General features: G+C 63.6%; 1 protein-coding gene across 1 annotated transcript in view; it reads left to right on the forward strand.

Annotated features, from left to right (window-relative positions):
* Positions 1-26,977, forward strand: part of DNAH2 (dynein axonemal heavy chain 2) — a 108,568-nt gene that overhangs the window by 63,464 nt on the left and 18,127 nt on the right. Inside the window, exons 43-59 of the mRNA XM_065417371.1 lie at positions 1,039-1,191; positions 1,561-1,652; positions 13,233-13,431; positions 14,521-14,745; positions 15,543-15,647; positions 15,911-16,099; positions 16,650-16,735; positions 17,552-17,682; positions 17,915-18,064; positions 18,530-18,697; positions 18,786-18,946; positions 19,494-19,633; positions 20,439-20,571; positions 24,131-24,270; positions 24,815-25,025; positions 25,755-25,871; positions 25,999-26,140. Of these exons, the coding sequence (XP_065273443.1) occupies positions 1,039-1,191; positions 1,561-1,652; positions 13,233-13,431; positions 14,521-14,745; positions 15,543-15,647; positions 15,911-16,099; positions 16,650-16,735; positions 17,552-17,682; positions 17,915-18,064; positions 18,530-18,697; positions 18,786-18,946; positions 19,494-19,633; positions 20,439-20,571; positions 24,131-24,270; positions 24,815-25,025; positions 25,755-25,871; positions 25,999-26,140 (2,542 nt within the window). The remainder of the gene's footprint in view (positions 1-1,038; positions 1,192-1,560; positions 1,653-13,232; positions 13,432-14,520; positions 14,746-15,542; positions 15,648-15,910; positions 16,100-16,649; positions 16,736-17,551; positions 17,683-17,914; positions 18,065-18,529; positions 18,698-18,785; positions 18,947-19,493; positions 19,634-20,438; positions 20,572-24,130; positions 24,271-24,814; positions 25,026-25,754; positions 25,872-25,998; positions 26,141-26,977) is intronic.

A 26,977-nucleotide genomic window follows, 5' to 3' on the forward strand; every position in this document is an offset into this window, starting at 1 on the left:
GTGTCTGGGCATGGTAATCAGCATGAGCTCCACTCCTTGACTGTGTTTCCACTGGCGTAATCCAGGAGTGACTCTGCTTAAATCAACAGAGGTACCCAGCTGTGGGAACTGGGAAGCCGGCCCTTCGGAATCCAGAGCAGGGGGTTTCTGTAGCAGTTTGGTTTAAGAATCGTCCCTAGTAGCTAGCGCTCTGGCACACCCTTGTTTCTCAGCCTCTCCGTGTTCTCGTCCCCCCGACTGCCGGGGCAATACATTCATGGAGGTTAAGTCCATTAATGGCTATTAGCCAGGCCTCTGTTTGTCAGAGGGTGGAGATGGATGGCAGGAGAGAGATCACGTGATCATTACCTGTTAGGTTCACTCCCTCTGGGGCACCTGGCATTGGCCACTGTCAGTGGACAGGATACTTGGCTGGATGGACCTGTGGTCTGACCCAGTCTGGCCGTTCTTATGTTCTATTCTTATGTTCTGGTACCATTGGCCAGCAAAGCCTCCTGAGCTTGGAGGATACACAAGTACCATGTAGGGAGAGAAGAAATAAAGACTGATTCACAGAGCTTAAAGGTTCTGGGTGTGTCAACCTACAACTCACCCATCATAGCTGCTGATTTAAGGGTTCAGGGTATGGGTATGCCAGCCTAGAACACTCTCATCATGCAGCCTTACATTCCAGCTGTATCAGCCCAGAACACTCCCATCATGCAAGCTGATGTTCTCGGTATGACAGCCTAGAACGCTCCCATGGTGCAGCTTGATGTTCTGGGTATGTCAGTCTAGAACGCTCCCATGGTACAGCCTGATGTTCTGGGTACGTCAGTCTAGAACGCTCCCATTGTGCAGCCTGATGTTCTGGGTACATCAACCTAGAAAGCTCCCACTGTGCATCCTGATGTTCTGGGTACATCAATATAGAACACTTCTTGTTGTGTCACCCTATGTCCCGGGTGTGTCAATGCGTGTTTATGGGGAATGCTCTGGTAGCCTGCGGTAAGGTTAGAAAGCCAGCTCAGCGCGAGGTTCCCATCTCTTGCTCTCCAGGTGAACCCAGCAGATGGCGAGAACTACACCACAGTGGTGGAAATGTACTTCATCTTCAGCATGATCTGGTCTGTGTGCGCGGCGGTGGACGAGGAGGGCAGGAAGAAGATTGACAGCTACCTGCGAGAGATGGAAGGCTCCTTCCCTAACAAGGTCCCTGGCGCGTCTCCCCACGCAGGCGACCTCCCTCTCTGTGGGCACGAGGGAGCCCAGAGGAACGGTGGTGCTGTGACCAGAGCAGAGCCAAGAGGGTGATGGGAGGGGAATGGCCAATAGGGGAAGGGAAGAGGGACAGCGCTTGCCGGGGGTGAGCAGCTCCATGTCATTTCCTCCCATTCCTGCCCCGCTCCCATCTCTCTTCACGGCATTGACACCTCAAGCCCTCCGTAGTCCCCAGCTCCAAGGCTCTGCTGAGCCCAGGGCCTGATCCCCTTGATGGGCCCCAGCTCCGGCTCCTGTCCTGGCCGCGCGTTGGGTGCTCCCAGGCCCGGGCCCCTCACGGGCTCTCCCTGCTCCCTCCAGGACACCGTCTACGAGTATTTTGTCGACCCCAAGAGGAAGAACTGGGCCTCGTTTGAGGACAAGCTACCCAAAATGTGGAGGTACCCATCCAAGTGAGTAACTGGCCGCTGGGGGCTGAGATGGGGGGCTGGGCTGGGCTCCCATCACCTTAGCTGGAGCCAGTCTGAGCAGGAGAAGTGGGGGTCCTAAGCTGGGGGGAGAAGCGCACGCTCTGGGAATCTCCTACAAACGATAGATTTTAAGTGATTCTAAGGGATAGCAAACAGATCAAGGCCGATTACCTAGAAAATAAACAAAAACCGCAAACTAAGCTCAATATACTACATAGATCGGCTCTGAATAGCAGATCCTCACCCTACGAGATGATACAAGCAGGCTGCAGATCCTTAAAGGGCAAGCTGCACTTGCTTACCACTTGGATCCCCAGGCTCCAGTCACAGGCTAAAAATCCCTTTAGCCTGGGTCCAGCACTTCCCTCAGGTCAGTCTTTGTTCCTCAGGTGTTTCCAGGAGTCTTGGGTAGGGCGTGAAGAACCCCAGACGATGTCACTCCCTCCCTTATGTAGCTTTTAGCCCTTTGTGTCAAAGCTTGGCTCCGAGACTGGTCTGTGGAAAATTACTGACATCCCAAGATGGAGTCTAGAGACATGTGGTCACATCACATGTCCTTGTAGAGTCATACCAGCCATCATAGAATCGTAGGGCTGGAAGGGACCTCAAGAGGTCATCTAGTCCAGTCCCCTGCACTCATGGCAAGACTAAGTATCTAGACCATCCCTGACAGGTGTTTGTGTAACCTGCTCTTAAAAACCTCCAATGATGGAGATCCCACAACCTCCCTGGGCAATTTATTCCAGTGCTTAACCACCCTGACAGGACATTTTTCCCAATGTCCAACCTGAACTGCCCTTGCTGCAGTTTAAGCCCATTGCTTCTTGTCCTATCCTCAGAGGTTAAGAAGAACAATTTTTCTCCCTCCTCCTTGTAACAACCTTTTATGTACTCGAAAATTGCTATCATGTCCCCTCTCAGTCTTCTCTTCTCCATACTAAAGAAACCCGAGTTTTTCAATCTTCCCTCATTGCTCATGTTTTCTAGACCCCTCATTATTTTTGTTGCTTTTCTCTGGACTCTCTCCAATTTGTCCACATCTTTCCTGAAATGTGGCGCCCCGAACTGTTGAGGCCTAATCAGCGCGGAGTAGAGCAGAAGAATTACTTCCCGTGTCTTGCTTACGACGCTCCTGCTAATACAGCCAAGAATTATGTTCCTTCTTTTTGCAACAGTGTTACGCTGTTGACTCATATTTAGCTTGTGGTCCACCAGACCCCCAGATCCCTTTCTGCAGGACTCATTCCAGATTGTTCTTCTGATTGTTCTTCTTCGAGTGATTGCTCATGTGTATTCCACTATAGGTGTGCGTGCTCGCCACGTGCACCGGTGCTGGAAGTTTTTCCCTTAGCAGTATCCGTAGTGGGGGAGCAGCGCTGCGACCCCTGGAGTGGCGCCGGTATATCGCGCCATAAAGGGGGCTGCGCGCTCCCCCCACCCTCAGTTCCTTCTTGCCGCCAGTGAAGGTAGTCGGAACTTGCTCCAGCTTAGCGTAGCTGCAGCGTATCTAGCTTAGTGGTATCCGGTTCACTGATCTCTCTCCGTTATTGAACTTTCTTTCGTGAGTGCCTGGCTCGGGGCATGCCCCGTGGCCCAGGCTTCAAGTCGTGCGACTCCTGTCGCAATTCTATGCCCAGAAGCGATCACCACAATCAGTGTCTTCGCTGTCTGGGCGAGTCTCACGTTAGTGAGAAGTGCAAGATCTGCCGCTTCTTCAAGCCACGGACGAAGAAGGAGCGTGAGATCCGACTCCGGGCTCTTTTAATGGAGTCGGCATTGGCCCTGGCACCAGCGCATCGATCTGACACCGCGCCGGGCTCCGCGTCATCGCCACGTGGTGAGGCGCCTCCAGTGCACCGTTCTGAATTGGCACCGGGCACCGCCTCCTCGGTGCGCAGCGAAGCACCGTCGACGTCACAGCACCGCTCCCCAGCTAAGAAGCCAGGGAAGTCTCAGCGGCGCCGGGAGAAGAACAGGGGTGAGGCCAGACCCGAGTTGGGCAGCCCACGATCCCCACCGGGACAGAGACCTCCGACTCGCACTGAGCGGAGTAGTCCAGTCCCGTCCATGTGAGCCTCACCGGAGGTACACCTGCCTTCGACGCTGGAGGCAGCTCAGGCCGCGCGCGATATATTGACACTTCTGGTGCCGGGAGCGCCGCCGCAGTCGGGCTCCCGGTCCCGTGGAAAGCCACGTTTGGGCGCCCATCAGCACTCCCCGGAGGTGTCGGAGGCCGAGGCACCTTCCCTGGTCGAGGTGCCTATTAGAGCCCCGCGTCGACTCCGCGTCTGGACTCTTCCAAGAGCGGATCCCACTCCTCCGGCCTTGAGCGCCGTCGAGGAGGAGGCAAGAGACAGCGCCGTTCCTCTTCCAGCGAGTCCGAGAGGGACAGGTCGCGATGCCGTCGGCACCGATGCTCCTACTCGGGCGCCCGCCGTCACAGACACCATGCTTGTGGCGCGTCCCGAGAGTCCCCGGCACCGAGGCACCGTGGCCACAGGCGCCGCAATGAATCCAGGGACAGCTCCTCGGACATATATGTCTCGACCTCCTCTAGGTCGAAGTCTCGGGGAAGGAGTCGTCACGATCGGGACCGCTCCAGCCGCTCTTACGGCACCGTGTGCTCCTCCCGCACCTCAGCGTTGGCGCACAGCCGTCTCTCCCAGGGCCGCACTGCACCGCAGGACCAGCCTGCCCTGCCGGCGCCTGATGCGCCTCTGCTCCAGGCCATGCCCTGGCATGGCAGTGGTGCCAGTGGGCACCGTGGCCTCAGGCACCTGCGCAGCCAGGCCCTCGCTCCATGGCTGGAGCTTCTCAGTACCGACCCGCGTCACCTTCACGGCACCGAGATCAACTCGTGGGTGCCGAACCTCCGGCACCGACTCCGGCACTGAACCTGGATGGGGAGCCCACGGTGCCGTTAGCCGCTGAAGGTGCCGCGCCGCCCACCCCTTCGGCGCAGGGCGATTTGGTTGCGGTACCGCCTCCTTCTTCCCAGGAGGACTTTAAAGCCCACCAAGAGCTGCTTCGGAGGGTGGCAGCCAACCTCAAGCTCCGGGCCGAGGAGATGGAGGAGCCCTCTGACACCCTCTTCAATGTCCTCGCCTCCTCGGTACCGGGGCGTGTGGCGCTTCCTTTCCATCAGGGAGTTGCCAACATCACCACTGGCCTTTGGCAGACCCCGCCCTCTCTTGGGCCTATTTCCAAGAAGGCCGAGAGGAAGTACTTCGTCCCCGCGAGGGGTCTCGAGTACCTTTATACGCACCCAGCTCCAAACTCCCTAGTGGTTGAGTCGGTCCACCACCGTGAACGGAATGGCCAGCCCGCGCCCATGCCAAAGGACAAGGATGCTCGTAGACTTGATGCCTTTGGTAAAAAGGTTTATTCGTCAACGAGTTTCCAGCTCAAAGTGGCCAACCATCAGGGGTTTCTGAGCTGCTACAAGTTTAACCTGTGGGGATCCCTCCCCAAATTTGAGCCCCTCATTCCTGACAAGGAGGTGAAGGAGTTCAGGGCGTTGGTTGAAGAGGGTGCGACTGCTGCCAAAGCGGCTCTCCAGGCGGCTTCGGACGCTGCAGACACAACCGCTCGTTCGATGGCGACCGCTGTCTCCATGCGATGGGCGGCGTGGCTCTCGCTTTCGGAGCTGTCATCAGAATTCCAGTCCATAATGCAGGACCTGCCGTTTGATGGCAAGGCCCTTTTCGCGGACCAGACAGACATCCGTCTGCACGGGATGAAGGACTCCCGTACTACCCTGCAGATGCTAGGCCTCTACATCCCGCCTGCTAAGGACAAACCCAGGCCTCAACCCTCTGCTCCGCAAGCTAGGGGCAGATATGAACCCCCGCCTAAGCGGCAGAGGGATCAAAGACGTCGGTCCCAACGCCAATCCCGCTCGGCCCCATGGCCTAGGGCCTCGAAGGCCAAACGGCAGGGAAAACGGCGTTTTTGACTTGTTGAGGGGGGTCACCAGGCCTGTTGCCAGTGTACCCCCCCACCCAGTTAATAAGTTACCTTTTCTAAACCGTTTATCGGACTTCCAACTGCGATGGTCCCATATCACGTCGGACCAATGGGTCCTCAGTACCATCTCCCAAGGGTACAAGCTGCAGTTTGTTTCAGCCCCTCCCACTTGTCCCCCGTCCGGGCAGCCGGACGGGTCCCCGGAGCATGCCTTACTCCTTTACCAGGAAGTAGAGCGCCTCCTCTCTCTGGGAGCGGTGGAACGAGTACCTCGGGAATACCAGGGCAAGGGTTTTTACTCCAGGTATTTCCTCATCCCCAAGGTGAAGGGCGGGCTTCGGCCCATCCTCGACCTGCGGAACCTCAACCAGTTTCTGGTGCATTGCAAATTCCACATGGTGTCCCTGGCCTCTATTATTCCATCCCTAGACCAGGGGGATTGGTTTACTGCACTGGACCTCCAGGATGCGTACTTTCACATCCACATTTTCGGAGGCGCTACCTCCGTTTCCTGGTGGGTCAGGACCACTTCCAATTTACGGTCCTCCCCTTTGGCCTTTCTACTGCCCCCAGGGTATTTACAAAGTGTATGGCGGTGGTGGCGGCCCACCTCAGGAGGCAAGGGCTGCAGATCTTCCCCTACCTCGACGACTGGCTGCTCAAGGGCCGGTCTCGCGCTCTGGTGCAGCAGCAGATGAAGTTCCTGCTAGACACCTGCGGGGCTCTAGGCCTACTGGTAAATGAGGAGAAATCCACGTTACTCCCAGTCCAGCACATACAATTCATAGGGGCGCTGCTAGATTCCCGAGTAGCCACGGCCTCCCTCCCACGGGACAGGTTCGAGACGCTCAAGGCTCTCATCACCTCCATCACGGCTTTTCCAATAACCACGGCACGTGTGTGCCTTCAAATACTAGGCTACATGGCAGCATGCACCTACGTGGTGTGACATGCCAGGCTTCGGATGAGGCCCCTCCAGCTTTGGCTGGCCTCCTGGTACTCCCAGGCCAGGGACGGCCTGGACAAGGTTGTCACAGTGCTGCCCAGGGTGGTGGCAGACCTCCATTGGTGGTCCCTCTCGAGCAACATGCTCCGTGGTATCCCCTTCCGAGAGCCTCATCCCTCACTAGATCTAGTGTCGGACGCCTCGGACCTGGACTGGGGAGCCCACGTGGGGGATTTCAGGACCCAGGGTATGTGGTCACCAGAGGAGCCTAACCCTGCATATAAATGTCAGGGAGCTCAGGACCGTACGCCTGGCATGCGTGGCCTTTTGCCACCACATACAGGGGAAGGTGGTCAGAGTCCTCACGGACAACACGACCGCCATGTACTACATCAACAAACAGGGGGGCACGCGTTCCCGGGCCTTATGCCAGGAAGCCAAGCTCCTGTGGGAGTTTTGTATAGCCCACAGTATACTCCTTCGGGCCTTTTACCTGCCCGGCAAGAGCAACACGCTCGCGGACCACCTGAGCAGGGTATTCTCCCAGCAACCCGAGTGGTCCCTGCACAAGGAGGTGACCAGGTGGATCTTCCTACAGTGGGGTGCTCCCCAGGTAGACCTGTTCGCCACCGCCCAGAATCGACAGTGTCCTCGATTCTGCTCCAGAGCAGGAGAGGGCGAAGAGGCCATATCGGATGCGTTCCTGCTCCCATGGTCGGGGCCCCTCTTGTACACCTTCCCACCCTTCCCCTTAATAGACAGGGTCCTACAGAAGGTGAAGTCAGATGGGGCAAGGATGATCCTCATAGCCCCGGATTGGGCCCGTCAGCATTGGTACAGGTCCCTGCTGCAACTCTTAGCAGCCCCTCCTTGCAGACTACCGCTACGCCCGGACCTCCTCTCCCAGGAGGAAGGTTGCCTCCTCCATCCCAACCTAGCCGCGCTCCATCTGACAGCTTGGCTGCTTCATGGTTGAATGAGGAGGAGGGGAGGTGTTCTGAGGATGTGAGACGGGTCCTGCTGGAAACTAGGAAACCCTCCACGCGGCGAACCTACCTGGCTAAGTGGTATAGGTTCTCAGGGCCGCCCAGAGGATTCAGGGGGCCTGGGGCCCCCCGCCGCCGAATTGCGGCTGAAGACCCGGCGCTTCGGCAGCGGGTCCCGGGGCGGAAGGACCCCCTGCCGCGGGTCTTCAGGGCACTTCAGTGGCAGGTCCCGGGGCGGAAGGACCCCCCGCCGCGGGTCTTCAGGGCACTTCGGCGGTGGGTCCCGGGGTGGAAGGACCCCCTGCCGCCGAATTGCCGCCAAAGACCCGGAGCGGAAAAAGCTCCGGGGGCCCGGGCCCCACGAGAGTTTTCCAGGGCCCCCGGAGCGAGTGAAGGACTCCGCTCCAGGGGCCCCGAAAAACTCTCGTGGGGGCCTCTGCGGGGCCTGGGGCAAATTGCCCCACTTAACCCCCCCCCTGGGCGGCCCTGTAGGTTCTCTATGTGGGCGAGGGATAGAGGTTCCTCTCCCTCTTCCGCCCCTATCCAGCTTGTCCTCGATTACCTCCTGTCCTGTCAGACCCAAGGCCTGGCGCCCTCCTCCATCAGGGTGCACCTGGCAGCCATTTCGGCCTTCCATCCCCCGGTGCAGGGCCTGTCTGTGTTCTCACATCACATGATGGACCGGTTTCTGAAAGGGTTAGATCGGGCATTCCCTTATGCCAGACCCCTGGTCCCGCTCTGGGATCTAAACCTGGTACTCTCCCGCCTCACAGGGCCTCCTTTTGAGCCGTTAGCCACGTGTTCGTGGTCCCACCTGTCGTGGAAGGTGGTGTTCTTAGTGGCTATCACCTCAGCCCGCCGGGTCTCCGAGCTCAGGGCCCTGACCTCTGAACCGCCCTATACGGTCTTTCATAAAGACAAGGTTCAGCTCCGCCCTCACCCTGCCTTTTTGCCGAAGGTGGTCTCGGCTTTCCATATGGATCAGGATATTTTCCTCCCGATCCTCTGTCCTAAGCCCCATTCCTCCAACGAGGAACGCCGCCTGCACATGTTAGACGTGTGTAGAGTGCTGGCCTTTTACCTGGACAGAACCAGGCCCTTTAGAAGGTCCCCACAGCTTTTCATTGCTTTCATTGCTTTCATTGAGGGGGCGACCAGTCTCCACCCAGCGGATCTCCCACTGGATCACTTCGTGCATTCGCATCTGTTATGACCTGGCAGGGGTTCCCCCACCTCCTATAGTGAAGGCTCATTCGACGAGATCCGCGGCCAATGTCGCTCATGTCCCTATTCAGGACATCTGAAGGGCTGCTACGTGGTCCTCTGTCCACACTTTCTCATTGCACTATGTGATCGTCTCCCAGACAAGGGATGACACTGGGTTTGGTAGGGCGGTGCTCCGCCCAGGTAACCCCTAAACATTTTTTTACACTTGAAACTCCTACCCGCCTCCATCACGGATAGCTTGGAGTCACCTATAGTGGAATACACATGAGCAATCACTCGAAGAAGAAAGGACAGTTACCTGTTCCGTAACTGGCGTTCTTCGAGATGTGTTGCTCGGGTGTATTCCACGTCCCACCCTCCTTCCCCTCTGTCGGAGTTGTCTGGCAAGAAGGAACTGAGGGTGGGGGGAGCACGCAGCCCCCTTTATGGTGCAATATACCGGCGCCACTCCAGGGGTCGCAGCGGTGCTCCCCCACTACGGATACTGCTAAGGGGAAAACTTCCGGCACCGGTGCACGTGGCAAGCATGCACACCTATAGTGGAATACACCTGAGCAACACATCTTGAAGAACGCCAGTTACGGAACAGGTAACTGTCCTTTCCTTCCTAAGTGGAGTATTTTGCATTTGTCCTTATTGAATTTCATCCAATTGATTTCAGACCATTTCTCCAGTTTGTCCAAATCATTTTGAATTTTAATCCTACCCTCCAAAGCACTTGCAACCCCTTCCAGCTTGGTATCATCTGCACACTTTATAAGTGTACTCTCTATGCCATTATCTAACTCACTGATGAAGATATTGAACAGAACCGGACCCAGAACCGATCCCTGCAGGACCCCACGCATGCCCTTCCAGCACGATTGTGAACCACTGATAACTACTCTCTGGGAACAGTTTTCCAACCAGTTCTGCACCCACCTTATAGTAGCTCTGTCTAGGTTGCATTTCCCTAGTTTGTTTATGAGAAGGTCATGTGAGACAGTATCAAAAGCCTTACTGAAGTCAAGATATACCACGTCTACCGCTTCCCCCGTCCACAAGCTGTTTGGAGCGTTCATAGAATCATAGAAGATTAGGGTTGGAAGAGACCTCAGGAGGTATCTAGTCCAATCCCCTGCTCAAAGCAGGACCAACCCCAACTAAATCATCCCAGCCAGGGCTTTGTCTAAGGATGGAGATTCCACCACCTCCCTAGGGAACCCATTCCAGTGCTTCACCACCCTCCTCGTGAAATAGTGTTTCCTAATATCCAACCTAAACCTCCCCCACTGCAACTTGAGACCATTGCTTCTTGTTCTGTCATCTGCCACCACTGAGAACAGTCTAGATCCATCCTCTTTGGAACCCCCCTTCAGGTAGTTGAAAGCAGCTATCAAATCCCCCCTCATTCTTCTCTTCTGCAGACTAAACAATCCCAGTTCCCTCAGCCTCTCCTCGTAAGTCTTGTGCCCCAGCCCCCTAATCATTTTCTTTGCCCTCCGCTGGACTCTCTCCAATTTGTCCACATCCCTTTTGTAGTGGGGGGAACAAAACTGGACACAATACTCCAGGTGTGGCCTCACAAGTGCCGAATAGAGGAAAATAATCACGTCCCTCGATCTGCTGGCAATGCTCTTACTAATGCAGCCCAGTATGCCGTTGGCCTTCTTGGCAACAAGGGCACACTGCTGACTCATATCCAGCTTCTCGTCCACTGTAACCCCTAGGTACTTTTCTGCAGAACGGCTGCTTAACCAGTCGGTCCCCAGCCTGTAGCAGTGCCTGGGATTCTTCCTTCCTAAGTGCAGGACTCTGCACTTGTCCTTGTTGAACCTCATCAGATTTCTTTTGGCCCAATCCTCCAATTTGTCTAGGTCACTCTGAACCCAATCCCGACCCTCCAGCGAATCCACCTCTACCCCCAGCTTAGTGTCATCTGCAAACTTGCTGAGGGTGCAATTCATCCCATCATCCAGATCATTAATAAAATGTTGAACAAAACCAACCCCAGGACCGACCCTTGGGGCACTCCGCTTGATACCAGCTGCCAACTGGACATGGAGCCATTGATCACTATCCGTTGATTTGGCCAGCTTTCTATCCACCTTAGAGCGTTCACAGGAAGGGAGATAAGCTTCTCCTAAGGCCTATTTGTTTTCCTAATGGCCCATTCCCCACCCACTGTCTAGAATGAGAGCATCTTGGCTAGTGGGCATTCCCCAGGTGTAACTACACCGGCAATGCAGAGACATTGTCAATATTCATAATTTCAGATACAAAAATCCTACATGCATACTGTCACGGAGTAAGGGGGGACTCAGGGCCCTGCACCCCCGGCTTCCTGCGATTCACCATGACTCTCAGCCAGCCAGTAAAGCAGAAGGTTTATTTAGACGACGGGAATACAGTCCGAGACAGGTCGTGCAGGCACAGACAACAGGATACCCCTCAGTTAGGTCCATCTTGGGGTCCTCGGGCATCCCAGCCCCCCTCCAGAGGTCAGAGCCCTCCCTGCCTCCAGCCACCTCACCAGCCAGCTTCCCCGAGTCTGCCTTCAGCGACCCCTCCCACAGCCTTTGTTCAGTTTCCCGGGCAAAGGTGTCACCTCGCCCCAGCCCCCTCCTGGGTTCTCATGTTACAGGCTCAGGTATTTCCCTTCAGTCATTCTCCCATCCCCCAATGGAGACCATCCTAGCCACACTCCCCTGTCAGCACTTACAGATCACAGTAAGAACAGTCCCAGTTCGTCACACATACAAATAGGATAATCCTATTCAGCAAATCATCACCTTTCCAACGACCTCTCACATGACTTAGTTTGCATCATAACGATGTCATCATGATATCACTGTGAAGAATATGGGGTGCAGTGTCACCGGAGCGGGATCCAGGGCTGGATGGGCCCATTGGCCTGAGCCAGGGGACGGGATATGGGGCTGGATGGACCCGGCGCAGCAAGGAAGGGGCAGGATATGGGGCCATTGGTCTGATCCAGCGCGATGATCCCTTCGGGGATGTAGTGCCCATCTTTAAAAAAGGGAAGAAGGAGGATCCGGGGAACTACAGGCCAGTCAGCCTCACCTCAGTCCCTGGAAAAATCATGGAGCAGGTGCTGAAGGAATCAATTCTGAAGCACTTAGAGGAGAGGAAAGTGATCAGGAACAGTCAGCATGGATTCACCAAGGGGAAGTCCTGCCTGACTAACCTAATTGCCTTCTATGAGGAGATAACTGGGTCTGTGGATGAGGGGAAAGCAGTGGATGTGTTATTCCTTGACTTTAGCAAAGCTTTTGATACGGTCTCCCACAGTATTCTTGCCGGCAAGTTAAAGAAGTATGGGCTGGATGAATGGACTATAAGGTGGATAGAAAGCTGGTTAGATTGTCGGGCTCAACGGGTAGTGATCAACGGCTCCATGTCTAGTTGGCAGCCGGTTTCAAGTGGAGTGCCCCAAGGGTCGGTCCTGGGGCCGTTTTTGTTCAATATCTTCATTAATGATCTGGAGGATGGCGTGGACTGCACCCTCAGCAAGTTTGCAGATGACACTAAACTGGGAGGAGTGGTAGATATGCTGGAGGGTAGGGATAGGATACAGAGGGACCTAGGCAAATTAGATGATTGGGCCAAAAGAAACCTGATGAGGTTCAACAAGGACAAGTGCAGAGTCCTGCACTTAGGATGGAAGAATCCCATTCACTTTACAGACTAAGGACCGAGTGGCTAGGCAGCAGTTCTGCAGAAAAGTACCTAGGGGTTACAGTGGACGAGAAGCTGGATATGAGTCAGCAGTGTGCCCTTGTTGCCAAGAAGGCCAACGGCATACTGGGCTGCATTAGTAAGAGCATTGCCAGCAGATCGAGGGACGTGATTATTTTCCTCTATTCGGCACTTGTGAGGCCACACCTGGAGTATTGTGTCCAGTTTTGTTCCCCCCACTACAGAAGGGATGTGGACAAATTGGAGAGAGTCCAGCGGAGGGCAAAGAAAATGATTAGGGGGCTGGGGCACAAGACTTACGAGGAGAGGCTGAGGGAACTGGGATTGTTTAGTCTGCAGAAGTGAATGAGGAGGGATTTGATAGCTGCTTTCAACTACCTGAAAGGGGGTTCCAAAGAGGATGGATCTAGACTGTTCTCAGTGGTACCAGATGACAGAACAAGGAGTAATGGTCTCAAGTTGCAGTGCGGGAGGTTTAGGTTGGATATTAGGAAAAACTTTTTCACTAGGAGGGTGGTGAAGCACTGGAATGGGTTCCCTAGGGAGGTGGTGGAATCTCCTTCCTTAGAGGTTTTTAAGGCCCGGCTTGACAAAGCCCTGGCTGGGATGATTTAGTTGGGATTAGGTCCTGCTTTGAGCAGGGGGTTGGACTAGATACCTCCTGAGGTCCCTTCCAACCCTGATATTCTATGATTCTATGATTCGGGCTGATGCCCCCATCTGTCCCCCTCTCCCCAGCGCCCCCTTCTATAAGATCATCGTCCCCACGGTGGACACGGTGCGCTACAACTACCTGGTGAACGCCCTGGTGTCCAATCAGAACCCAGTGCTGCTCGTGGGCCCGGTCGGCACCGGGAAGACCTCCATCGCCCAGAGCGTGCTGCAGTCCCTGGACAACACCAAGTGGGCCGTGCTGACCGTCAACATGTCGGCACAGGTAACGGGCCACGGAGATCCCCCAGTGCCGGGCCTGGGGGGCAGGGCCACGGAGAGCCCCCGGTGCTGGGCCAGGGGGGTGATGGAGCCATGTAGTGGCACAGCCCCCTCGAGGGAGGGAAGTATCCTCAGCCCTTTATACGCAGGGGAAACAGTGGCAAATGTGGGGGGGAAGGGACTTAGCTCTGGTCACACTTGAGTTAGAGCAAACCAGGGAGAGGACCCGGGAGTCCTGGCTCCCAGTTCTATCCCACCAGCCCCCACTCCCCAGAACCGGAGAGAGAACCCAGAAGTCCTGGCTCCCAGCGCCCCCTGCTCTGACCCACCAGCCCCCACTCCCTTCCCAGAGCCGGGGAGAGAATCCAGAAGTCCTGGCTCCCAGCGCCCCCTGCTCTGACCCACCAACCCCCACTCCCTTCCCAGAGCCAGGGAGAGAACCCAGGAGTCCTGGCTCCCAGCCCCGCCTGCTCTAACCCCCCAGCCCCCACTCCCCTCCCAGAGCCGGGGAGAGAACCCAGGAATCCTGGCTCCCAGCCCCCCTGCTCTAATCCACCAGCCCCCACTCCCCTCCCAGAGCTAATGGGTGCCAGGCAGTTGCTGGTGGGTGGGTGCCGGGCAGTTGCTGGCTGGCAGAGGGAGGCTGGGCAGGTGCCGGGCAGTCAGTGGCTGGCAGGGGGAGGCTGGGTGGTTGCCGGGCAGTCGTTGGCGGCTGGGCGGGTGCCGGGTAGTCACTGGCTGGCAGGGGGAGGCTGGGCGGGTGCCGGGTAGTCACTGGCTGGCAGAGGGGGGCTGGGCAGGTGCCGGGCAGTCAGTGGCTGGCAGGGGGAGGCTGGGGAGGTGTCGGGTAGTCACTGGCTGGCAGGGGGAGGCTGGGCAGGTGCCGGGCAGGCGTTGGCGGCTGGGCAGGTACCGGGTAGTCACAGGCTGGCAGTCACATCCAAGCTCTCAGTCCAGTGACGTGCCTGTTGGCCCACGGGGAAGGGCTGACCCCTGGGTGGGGCTGGGCCCTGGGCCCGTCCCATGGAGCCGCAAGCCCCCTGCCGTCCCTGGACTCAGGTCCCTGCTCAACCTCGCCCCCCCCCCCCCCCAGACCACATCCAACAACGTGCAGAACATCATCGAGAGCCGGGTGGAGAAGAGGACCAAGGGGGTCTACGTGCCCATGGGCGGCAAGAGCATGATCACCTTCATGGATGACCTCAACATGCCAGCCAAGGACGCCTTCGGCTCCCAGCCCCCGCTGGAGCTGCTGCGCCTCTGGATCGACTACGGCTTCTGGTACGACCGCGAGAAGCAAACCATCAAATACATCAAGGTGAGGAGCCCGGCGCCGCCGGTCTGCGTCGCTGCCCGCCTGGCTCCCTCCGTGGCTTGGGCTGCGAGCCCCATGGCTCGCACCTGCTGCGTCTCGGCCGGGCGGGCACGTCCTCCCAGGCACTGTTCTCCTGCAGCCAGACGGGCGGCTGGCTCGGCCCCTGGAAACACTTCTCCGAGGGGTCTCTGCACAGTTTCATTTGGGGGGGGTACCCAGCACTGAGCTGTGCCAACCCCAGCCCCCTCGGTGCTGCCTCTCTGCCGGGCGCTGCGTGGCTCGCTGCCCGGGGAGGGGCTCAGCTGTGTCACCTGCTGGGCCTGCCCCCTTTCTTCAGCGCGTTCCCCCTTCAGGCCAGGGGAGCTCGGCGGAGGCGGAGTCCCTGCAGGCCGGGGGAGCTGGCAGCGCCGGGGCCCAGGGCAGCGCTTTGCTCTCCTCCAGGTACTAGCTGGATGGGTTCCAAAGCCGGACAGGCGCGCTGGCACAGGCCAGAGAACTGTCCCACCCCCTCCTGGGACGGGTACTTAAGAGCCCCGCCCCATCCCGGTGGGAAAAGCTGGCGGGGATGGCGGCTGCGCCGCGGGGAGGTCGTTCTGACAGTCCATGCGGACAGGGCACCTGCTGAGGTGGGCGCCTGTGCCCGGAATCTAGTTGGCGTGGGCCATAGCAGACATCAGCGCCGGGCGCTGCCGCTGCAGTGCTATTAGTATGCGGCAGCCGTGCCGCCCCCCTCGCGCCGTGGGCCCCTCCGGCTGGGGGGAGAAGAAAGGCCTCGCTTGACTTTGGTTGTCTCCCCTCAGGACATGTTCCTGATGGCGGCCATGGGCCCCCCGGGGGGCGGCCGAACCGTCATATCCGGCCGGCTTCAGAGCAGATTCAACCTCATCAACATGACCTTCCCCACGGTAAGGACGGCTTAGCCACGTGCCACGCAGCAGAATCAGAGCAGCTTTGTGCAACAGCTGGGCCTTGGGGCCCCCTCTCCCTGGTGCCATTTGCCCCTGGGCACCCCTTCCTTAGAGCAGGTGGGTGCCAGGCCTCTCAGCCCCCAGGATGCCCACAGCCCAGTCAGCTGCATCCCCTCTCTCCTGCACCGGGAACGGGGGGACCCACAGGCGGGCGGGATGGAGAGCGACTGGCGCTAGGTGCCGCTCTGGCCGCCCCGCAGGAGACGCAGATCCGGCGCATCTTCGGCACCATGCTCAACCAGAAGCTGCAGAACTTCGAGGAGGCGGTGAAGCCGCTTGGGAACGTCACCACCGAGGCCACGGTCGAGCTGTACCACGCTGTGGTGCAGAAGTTCCTGCCCACGCCCGCCAAGATCCACTACCTTTTCAACCTGCGCGACATCTCCAAGGTACCCGGCTGGTGCCCCGCTCGCCCCCTGGGTCAGAGCCGAGCCCAGCATGGAGCCAGGGGGCCCCGCTCACAGTATCTGCTGTGCCCACACACGGGGGTTGGGGGCACAGAAGGCCCCTGGCATGAGCGGGGCTGGCACAGGGAGGAATCCAGCAGAGGTTTGGTGTTGGTGCCCAGTGCCAGCCCCTCAGTGTGTCCTGCACGTCGGGTCCCCGTCCTGCCCGTCACAGGAGCAGCCACACGCAGACGGGTTCTGGGCGAGAGGCTTCTAGGAACAGCTGGCTCAGGGGAGCTGGGAATGGGCCTGGGGCCTGTCCCCTCTAGGGGGTGCCAGCTCCCACCCAGCCCCAGGGCAGGGACTGGCTGGCTCAGGGGGGCAGGGAATGGGCCTGGGGCCTGTCCCCTCTAGGGGGCTGTTTCCGTTTGGGACCCGTGTTGGGGAAGGGCTTGGCCCAGGCGAGCAGCTTGGGGGGGCGGGGCGGGCGGGGGAGGGTCCCCGGGCGGGGGAGGGTCCCCAGCCGGTGGCTCAGGCTCTGCCCCTGGCGCAGGTGTTCCAGGGCATGCTGCGGGCGCACAAGGACTTCCACGATACCAAGCCCAGCCTCACTCGCCTGTGGATTCACGAGTGCTTCAGGTAGAGCCTCCCCCCACGGCCGGCCATGCCGCGCCCCGCCTCCAGCCTCCCGGGCACTGCCATCCCAGTGCCGGCGGGCATCTCCCCTCCCCCCACGGCCGGCCCCGCCGCGCCCCGCCTCCAGCCTCCCGGGCACTGCCATCCCGGTGCCGGCGGGCATCTCCCCTCCCCCCACGGCCGGCCATGCCGCGCCGCGCCTCCAGCCTCCCAGGCACTGCCATCCCGGTGCCGGCGGGCATCTCTCCTCCCCCCACGGCCGGCCACGCCGCGCCCCGCCTCCAGCCTCCCGGGCACTGCCATCCCGGTGCCGGCGGGCATCTCCCCTCCCCCCACGGCCGGCCCCGCCGCGCTCCGCCTCCAGCCGCCCAGGTACTGCCACCCCGGTGCTGGCGGGCATCTCCTCTGCCCCCACGGCCGGCCACGCCGCGCCCCGCCTCCAGCCTCCCGGGCTCTGCCATCCCGATGCCGGCGGGCATCTTCCCTCCCCCCACGGCCGGCCCCGCCGCGCCCCGCCTCCAGCCTCCCGGGCACTGCCATCCCGGTGCCGGCGGGCATCTCCCCTCCCCCCATGGCCGGCCACGCCGGGCCCCGCCTCCAGCCTCCCGGGCACTGCCATCCCGGTGCCGGCGGGCATCTCCCCTCCCCCCACGGCCGGCCACACCGCGCCCCGCCTCCAGCCTCCTGGGTCCTCCTGTGGCATCGGGGGTCCCGTGAGACGATGCCCCCCCCCTTTCCTCCCACGTGGGGCCCGGCCTCTCCCTGCTCCTGGGGGTGGGGCGACCCCCGGCGTGCGAGTCCAGCCCCCTCTCTCGGCAGGGTCTTCTCCGACCGCCTGGTGGACTCGGCCGACAAGGACGCCTTCGTCGCCCTCCTGAGCGAGAAGCTGGGCTCCTTCTTCGACCTGACCTTCCACAACCTCTGCCCCAGCAAGCGCCCGCCCATCTTCGGTGAGCGCCGCGGGGCGCCAGGCCTGGCGGTCTGACTGGCACTGCCAAGCCCCCGCTCCGGGGCTAGTGGGGAGAGCCAGGACTCCTGGGTTCTCTCCCCGGCTCTGGGAGGGGAGGGCAGGGTTGTAGTGGTTAGAGCGGGACTCAGGCCTAGGAGCCAGGACTCCCGGGGTCCGTGCCGGCCGGTGACCCAGACAGGGAGCACTGACCCTTCCTCTTGCCTGCCGGCCAGGGGACTTCATGCGGGAGCCGCGGGTGTACGAGGACTTGGTGGACCTGTCGGCCCTGAAGCTGGAGATGGAGCGGGCGCTGGACGAGTACAACCAGACGCCCGGCGTGGTGCAGATGCAGCTCGTGCTCTTCAGAGATGCCATCGAACACAGTGAGTGACGCTGGCCGGGGCGGGTGGCGCCTCCCGCACCGTGCCCCTGCCAGGCACCACCATGGCTCCCCCCTCAGCCCCGCCGGTGCCCCTCACTCCCCATCGCCAGCCCAGCCCTGGCACCTGGCTGCAGATCAGAACCTGCTCGCCCCTGAGTGAACCGACACGGAGCCCCACGTGACCAAGCAGGCCGCCCACGTCTCCCCAAACGGGGGAAACCGAGGCACACCGCTCAGGGCAGCAGTGGAACGGCAGATGGGAACCAGGAGTCCTGGCCCCTTGCTCTTCGAGATCTCTCGGAGTTAAATCTTTACACCACCTCGGGTGCCATGGAGGGAGCTGACCGCAGCCTCCACTTTTGGTGGAGGAAAAATCCCAGCATGCAATGCAAGCCTTTTGATCTACCGGTCGGCAGCCCACTCCGGCCCTGGGCTGCCCCCTTCTGACCAGCGGCTCCCCCGGCAGTTACCCGGATCGTGCGGGTGATCGGCCAGCCGCGCGGGAACATGCTGCTGGTGGGCATCGGGGGCAGCGGGCGGCAGAGCCTGGCACGCCTGGCCTCCTCCATCTGCGAGGACCAGACCTTCCAGATCGAGGTGACCAAGCACTACCGCAAGCAGGAGTTCAGAGACGGTGAGTGCCCCCCGGCCTGCTCCCCGCCCTCGGCCTCCCGCGTGGCCAGCCCCCCGGGAGCTGACGGCCCCCCGGCCTCTCCCCACAGACATCAAGAAGCTGTACCGGCAGGCAGGGGTGGACCTGAAACCCACCACCTTCCTCTTCGTGGACACTCAGATCATGGACGACTCCTTCCTGGAGGACATCAACAACATCCTGAGCTCCGGGGAGGTGCCCAACCTCTACAAGGCCGACGAGTTTGAGGAGGTGCGAGCGTGCGCCAGCGCCGGGCTGGGGGGCACCACGGGCGAGGGGCTGGCAGGGCCCAGGGGTCTCCCTGCGACAGCTGTGCCCCTCACTCCCGACCCGCAGCCCCCTGCCCCCCCAGCACTGCCGGTGCCCCTCACTCCCGACCCACAGCCCCCTGCCCCCCCAGCTCTGCCGGTGCCCCTCACTCCCGATCCGCAGCCCCTGCCAGCCCGGCCCTCCCCCCCCCCCAGCTCTGCCGGTGCCCCTCACTCCCGACCCGCAGCCCCTGCCAGCCCGGCCCTGCCCCCCCCCCCCAGCTCTGCTGGTGCCCTTCACTCCCGACCCGCAGCCCCTGCTAGCCCAGCCCTGGTCTCCTACACACAGCTGTGGCCTGATGTGCAGTTTCGCCCCTGTTTCCCCGGAGGAACTGTCCCAATCCCCCCCCGGCAGCCGGCGCGTGGGTGCTGCCCACGGTGGCTGGAAGGGGTGGGTGGGCCCGGGCCCCTTGTAAGGGGCAGTGCCCAGGACTCCGTGCCCAGCTGCAGACACTTCCCTTGTGTCCCAGATCCAGTCCATGATCCTGGACGCGGCCCGAGCCGATGGCATCCCCGAGACGGCCGACAGCCTCTTTGGCTACCTGATTGAGAGGGTGCGGAACAACCTGCACGTGGTGGTCTGCCTCAGCCCCATCGGGGACCCCTTCAGGTGAGGGGCCCGGAGCTGCGCCGCTGCCTGGAGAAATAGCGCCCCCTGGTGGGCAGCTCGGGAGTTACCGGCAGCCAGGACCTAAAGGGGGGGGAGCACAGCTAGGAGCTCACAGCTGTGTGAGGGCGGGAGCTAGGGGGATGGTGGGGTGGGAGCGTGGTAGAGATGGGGGCAGGGTGGGAGCAGGGAAGGGATGGGGACGGGGTGGGGGGGATTTGGGAGCAGGGCAGGGGCGGGGGGGATTTGGGAGCAGGGCAGGGGTGGGAGCGGGGCAGGGATGGGGACGGGGCGGGAACAGGGCAGGGGTGGGGACGGGGCAGGAGCAGTGCAGGGATGGGGCGGGAGCAGGGATGGGATGGGATGAGGATGGGGACGGGGCGGGAGTGGGGCAGGGATGGGGGCGGGAGCAGGGCAGGGGTGGGAGCGGGGCAGGAGCAGGGATGGGGGCGGGAGCGGGAGCGGGCAGGGATGAGGATGGGGCGGGAGCAGGGCAGGGGCGGGAGTGGGGCAGGGATGGGATGAGGTGGGGCAGAATTGGGGGGGGGTGGGAGCAGGAAAGAGATGGGGCATAGCGGGAGGGAGAAGGGATGGGAGAGGGGTGGGAGCAGGGCAGATATGAGGGGCAGGATGGGAGGGGGCAGGGCACAAATGGGGGCGGGAGCAGGGCAGGGGCGGGAGCGGGGCAGGGATGGGATGGGGTGGGGCAGAATTGGGGGGTGGGGTGGGAGCAGGCCAGGGATGGGGGGCAGGATGGGAGGGGCAGAGGTGTGGGAGTGCTCAGCTTGGCGCCCCCCTGTCCCCCCAGGAACTGGATCCGTCAGTACCCGGCGCTGGTGAACTGCACCACCATCGACTGGTTCTCGGAGTGGCCGCGCCAGGCGCTGCTGGAGGTGGCAGAGAAGTACCTCGAGGGCGTGGACCTGGGGGGCCTGCCGGAGGTGAGAGCCGCACGCGGGGTGTGCTGGGGGGCAGGCCAGGGCCCCCGGGAGATCGGCTGGGGGAGCCGGTGCTCAGAGTCAGTCGGCCTGGCGTGGAGTCGGGGTCCCGGCCGTAGCCCAGCCCCGGGGTTCCCATTCGGCCTCCCAGACTCCCCTGGGCTTGGAACCGGACCCAGGATTCTCCGGCTGGGCGCCCCTCCCCAGAGACAGCCGCCGCACCCCTCCCCGGAGCCTCCATCACCAGCCAGACCCCTCGCCGGAGCCAGCCGCCGCACCCCTCCCCGGAGCCACCATCACCGGCCGCACCCCTCCCCGGAGCCTCCATCACCAGCCAGACCCCTCGCCGGAGCCAGCCGCCGCACCCCTCCCCGGAGCCAGCCGCCGCACCCCTCCCCAGAGCCGCCAGCCGCCGCACCCCTCCCCGGAGCCAGCCGCCGCACCCCTCCCCAGAGCCGCCAGCCGCCGCACCCCTCCCCGGAGCCTCCATCACTGGCCGCACCCCTCCCCAGAGCCAGCCGCCGCACCCCTCCCCAGAGCCACCATCACTAGCCACACCCCTCCCCAAAGCCAGCCGCAGTGCCCCTCCCCAGAGCCAGCCGCCGTACCCCTCCCCAGAGCCACCATCACCGGCCACACCCCTCCCCAAAGCCAGCCGCAGTGCCCCTCCCCAGAGCCACCATCACCGGCCACACCCCTCCCCAGAGCCGCCATCACTGGCCGCACCCCTCCCCAGAGCCAGCCGCCACACCCCTCCCCGGAGCCTCCATCACCAGCCAGACCCCTCCCCAGAGCCAGCCGCCGCACCCCTCCCCAGAGCCACCATCACCGGCCACACCCCTCCCCAGAGCCAGCCGCCGCACCCCTCCCCAGAGCCTCCATCACCAGCCAGACCCCTCCCCAGAGCCAGCCGCCCTACCCCTCCCCGGAGCCTCCATCACCAGCCAGACCCCTCGCCGGAGCCAGCCGCCGCACCCCTCCCCGGAGCCTCCATCACTGGCCACACCCCTCCCCAAAGCCAGCCGCAGTGCCCCTCCCCAGAGCCAGCCGCCGTACCCCTCCCCAGAGCCACCATCACCGGCCACACCCCTCCCCAAAGCCAGCCGCAGTGCCCCTCCCCAGAGCCACCATCACCGGCCACACCCCTCCCCAGAGCCGCCATCACTGGCCGCACCCCTCCCCAGAGCCAGCCGCCACACCCCTCCCCGGAGCCTCCATCACCAGCCAGACCCCTCCCCAGAGCCAGCCGCCGCACCCCTCCCCAGAGCCACCATCACCGGCCACACCCCTCCCCAGAGCCAGCCGCCGCACCCCTCCCCAGAGCCTCCACCACCAGCCAGACCCCTCCCCAGAGCCAGCCGCCGCACCCCTCCCCGGAGCCTCCATCACCAGCCAGACCCCTCGCTGGAGCCGCCATCAACGGCCACACCCCTCCCCAGAGCCAGCCGCCGCACCCCTCCCCAGAGCCGCCATCACTGGCCGCACCCCTCCCCAGAGCCAGCCGCCGCACCCCTCCCCGGAGCCTCCATCACCGGCCGCACCCCTCCCCAGAGCCAGCCGCCGCACCCCTCCCCGGAGCCTCCATCACCGGCCGCACCCCTCCCCAGAGCCAGCCGCCGCACCCCTCCCCGGAGCCACCATCACCGGCCGCACCCCTCCCCGGAGCCTCCATCACCAGCCAGACCCCTCGCCGGAGCCAGCCGCCGCACCCCTCCCCGGAGCCAGCCGCCGCACCCCTCCCCAGAGCCGCCAGCCGCCGCACCCCTCCCCGGAGCCAGCCGCCGCACCCCTCCCCAGAGCCGCCAGCCGCCGCACCCCTCCCCGGAGCCTCCATCACTGGCCGCACCCCTCCCCAGAGCCAGCCGCCGCACCCCTCCCCAGAGCCACCATCACTAGCCACACCCCTCCCCAAAGCCAGCCGCAGTGCCCCTCCCCAGAGCCAGCCGCCGTACCCCTCCCCAGAGCCACCATCACCGGCCACACCCCTCCCCAAAGCCAGCCGCAGTGCCCCTCCCCAGAGCCACCATCACCGGCCACACCCCTCCCCAGAGCCGCCATCACTGGCCGCACCCCTCCCCAGAGCCAGCCGCCACACCCCTCCCCGGAGCCTCCATCACCAGCCAGACCCCTCCCCAGAGCCAGCCGCCGCACCCCTCCCCAGAGCCACCATCACCGGCCACACCCCTCCCCAGAGCCAGCCGCCGCACCCCTCCCCAGAGCCTCCATCACCAGCCAGACCCCTCCCCAGAGCCAGCCGCCCTACCCCTCCCCGGAGCCTCCATCACCAGCCAGACCCCTCGCCGGAGCCAGCCGCCGCACCCCTCCCCGGAGCCTCCATCACTGGCCACACCCCTCCCCAAAGCCAGCCGCAGTGCCCCTCCCCAGAGCCAGCCGCCGTACCCCTCCCCAGAGCCACCATCACCGGCCACACCCCTCCCCAAAGCCAGCCGCAGTGCCCCTCCCCAGAGCCACCATCACCGGCCACACCCCTCCCCAGAGCCGCCATCACTGGCCGCACCCCTCCCCAGAGCCAGCCGCCACACCCCTCCCCGGAGCCTCCATCACCAGCCAGACCCCTCCCCAGAGCCAGCCGCCGCACCCCTCCCCAGAGCCACCATCACCGGCCACACCCCTCCCCAGAGCCAGCCGCCGCACCCCTCCCCAGAGCCTCCACCACCAGCCAGACCCCTCCCCAGAGCCAGCCGCCCTACCCCTCCCCGGAGCCTCCATCACCAGCCAGACCCCTCGCTGGAGCCGCCATCAACGGCCACACCCCTCCCCAGAGCCAGCCGCCGCACCCCTCCCCAGAGCCGCCATCACTGGCCGCACCCCTCCCCAGAGCCAGCCGCCGCACCCCTCCCCGGAGCCTCCATCACCGGCCGCACCCCTCCCCAGAGCCAGCCGCCGCACCCCTCCCCGGAGCCTCCATCACCGGCCACACCCCTCCCCAGAGCCAGCCGCCGTACCCCTCCCCGGAGCCTCCATCACCAGCCAGACCCCTCGCCGGAGCCAGCCGCCGCACCCCTCCCCGGAGCCTCCATCACCGGCCGCACCCCTCCCCAGAGCCAGCCGCCGCACCCCTCCCCGGAGCCAGCCGCCGCACCCCTCCCCAGAGCCGCCAGCCGCCGCACCCCTCCCCAGAGCCAGCCGCCGTGCCCCTCCCCGGAGCCAGCCGCCGCACCCCTCCCCAGAGCCGCCAGCCGCCGAACCCCTCCCCGGAGCCAGCCGCCACGCCCCTCCCCGGAGCCGCCATCACCGGCCACACCCCTCCCCAGAGCCAGCCGCCGTGCCCCTCCCCGGAGCCGCCATCACTGGCCAAACCCCTCCGTGGAGCCAGCCGTCCGTCTGCGCCCCTTCCTGGAGCCAGCCATGCCTCTCCCCAGAGGTGGCTGCATCTCCGTGCCCCCTGCAGACACATCGGTTACTGCAAAGCTGGTCCTTTCCCATCTTCTCCCTCAAGGGAGGAAGCAGGGCCCCTGGTGGCACCCCCTCCCCTCCACCAACCCCTCCCTATCTGGGCGCCCCCTCCCCACCACTGACCCGGACCCATCTGCTTCCCCAGATCCACAAGAAAGTGGCCAGGATCTTTGTGACCATGCACTGGTCCGTGGCCTCCTACTCGCAGAAGATGCTCCTGGAGCTCCGGCGCCATAACTACGTCACCCCCACCAACTACCTGGAGCTGGTCTCGGGCTACAAGAAGTGAGTCCCTGCCTCACGGTCCTGCGGGCCGGCCACCGGGATACGGGCTGGGGAGCCGAGGGGCCGGTGGCAGCGCGAGGGGATCTGCCCGGACACGGAGGGGTCTCCCCGGGGGTGGGCCGGTGGGAGCCGAAGGGATCTGCCCGGACGCAGAGGGGTCTCCCTGGGGGCAGGGGAGCTGAGGGGATCTGCCGGGCTCCGGTAGCCCCATCCCCCGGGCTGAGGCCCAGAACTGATGGGAAAAGGCGGGGCGGGTTTCCCATGGCAAATGTCGTTTCAGCCCCAGATTGAAATATTTCATTGGCAACGGGCACCACAGTGGCTCATGGGAGTTGTAGTTCGGGCACCTCATGCTCCCATCCTCCTCTCTAGGCCAGGCGCCCCAGCCAGACTACATCTCCCATGAGGCATTGCTTTGTCCCCTCTTGGGGATGCATCAGAGGGGTCCCTGGTGCATCGTGGGGGCTGTAGTCCGGCAGAGAGCCCCGCCCGGCGCTGCGGGGCGTGGCTCAGGTGGAAGGGCCCCGGGGCCGTCTCCCCGCAGGCTCCTGGCGGAGAAGCGCAAGGAGCTCTCGGACCAGGCCAACAAGCTGCGCAACGGGCTCTCCAAGATCGACGAGACACGCCACAAGGTGGAGGTGATGTCGTTGGAGCTGGAGGACGCCAAGAAGAAGGTGGCGGAGTTCCAGAAGCAGTGCGAGGAGTACCTGGTCATCATCGTGCGGCAGAAGAGAGAGGCCGACGAGCAGCAGAAGGTGAGGCGGGCAGGGGCGGGGGCCGGGCTTGGATCCTGGGGCAGGGGCTGGGCTCGGATCTGGGCGCAGGCTGATGGGTGCGGGGGCAGGGCTCAGATCCGGGCACGGGCCGATGCGTGTGGGGGCAGGGCTCGGATCTGGGTGTGGGGGTTGGCGCTGGGCTCAGATCTGGGCATGGGCTGACGGGCATGGTGGGGCCAGATCCGGATGCGAGCTGACAGGCATGGGGGGGCCTGGATCAGGACTTTGGCTGATGGGCGCGGGGGGCCCGGATCCGGACGTGGGCTGATGGGCGCGGGGGTGCCTGGATCCGGACGCGGGCTGACAGGTACGGGGGGCCTGGATCCGGATGCAGGGTGACGGGCACGGGGGGTCCGGATCTGGACTCGGGCTGATGGGTGTGGAGGGGCCCGGACACGGACTGACGGGCACGGGGGTCCCAGATCCGGGCGCGGGCTAACGAGCGTGGGGGGCCCGGATCTGGGCGCGGGGGGTCCCGGATCCGGACGCTGGCTGACGGGCGTGGGGGGCCTGGATCTGGGCGCGGGCTGACGGGCGTGGGGGGCCCGGATCTGGGTGCGGGCTGATGGGCGCGGGGGTCCCAGATTTGGACGCGGGTTGACGGGCGTGGGTGGCCCGGATCCAAACGTGTGGTGAGGGCGTGGGGCAGGAGGGGAGACTCGGCAAAGCCCCTGCCCCACGGCTGCCCTGCCTGGCCCCTCTCCCCAGACGGTGGGCGCTAACAGCGAGAAGATCGCCGCAGAGGAGATCAAGTGCAAGACGCTGGCTGACAACGCCCAGAAGGACCTGGAGGAGGCGCTGCCCGCGCTGGAGGAGGCCATGAAGGTAACGGGCAAAGGGGTGGGACCCGGCTGCTCTGGCTCTGGGGTCTGTCCTGCGGGTGGTGCTCCAGAGCCCTTGGCAGCGGGGTCCTTCCCCTCGGGCACCTCCCCAACCTGCCTCCCCCCCCCAGGCCCTGGAGTCGCTCAACAAGAAGGACATGACGGAGATCAAGTCCTACGGGCGCCCGCCCACGCTGGTAGAAACGGTGATGCAGGCCGTCATGATCCTGCGCGGCAACGAGCCGACCTGGGCCGAAGCCAAGAGGCAGCTGGGTGAAGAGTGGGGAGGGGAGCTGAGGGCCGGGCGCTGGGCTGGGGGGCAGAGGAGGCGGGCAGTGGGTGGGGCGCAGGAGACGGTGCGGGGGAGCTGAGGGCCGGGCGCTGGGCTGGGGGGCAGAGGAGGCGGGCAGTGGGTGGGGCGCAGGAGGCGGTGCAGGGGGAGCTGAGGGCCGGGCGCTGGGCTGGGGGGCAGAGGAGGCGGGCAGTGGGTGGGGCGCAGGAGAGGGTGCAGGGGAGCTGAGGGCCGGGCGCTGGGCTGGGGGGCAGAGGAGGCGGGCAGTGGGTGGGGCGCAGGAGGCGGTGCAGGGGGAGCTGAGGGCCGGGCGCTGGGCTGGGGGGCAGAGGAGGCGGGCAGTGGGTGGGGCTCAGGAGGCGGTGCAGGGGGAGCTGAGGGCCGGGCGCTGGGCTGGGGGGCAGAGGAGGCGGGCAGTGGGTGGGGCGCAGGAGGCGGTGCAGGGGGAGCTGAGGGCCGGGCGCTGGGCTGGGGGGCAGAGGAGGCGGGCAGTGGGTGGGGCGCAGGAGGCGGTGCAGGGGGAGCTGAGGGCCGGGCGCTGGGCTGGGGGGCAGAGGAGGCGGGCAGTGGGTGGGGCGCAGGAGGCGGTGCAGGGGGAGCTGAGGGCCGGGCGCTGGGCTGGGGGGCAGAGGAGGCGGGCAGTGGGTGGGGCGCAGGAGACGGTGCGGGGGAGCTGAGGGCTGGCGCTGGGCTGGGGGGCAGAGGAGGCGGGCAGTGGGTGGGGCGCAGGAGACAGTGCAGGGGGAGCTGAGGGCCGGGCGCTGGGCTGGGGGGCAGAGGAGGCGGGCAGTGGGTGGGGCGCAGGAGACGGTGCGGGG

The sequence above is a fragment of the Emys orbicularis genome, chromosome 15 (assembly GCF_028017835.1).
Source record: "Emys orbicularis isolate rEmyOrb1 chromosome 15, rEmyOrb1.hap1, whole genome shotgun sequence".
Lineage (NCBI taxonomy): Eukaryota > Metazoa > Chordata > Testudines > Emydidae > Emys > Emys orbicularis.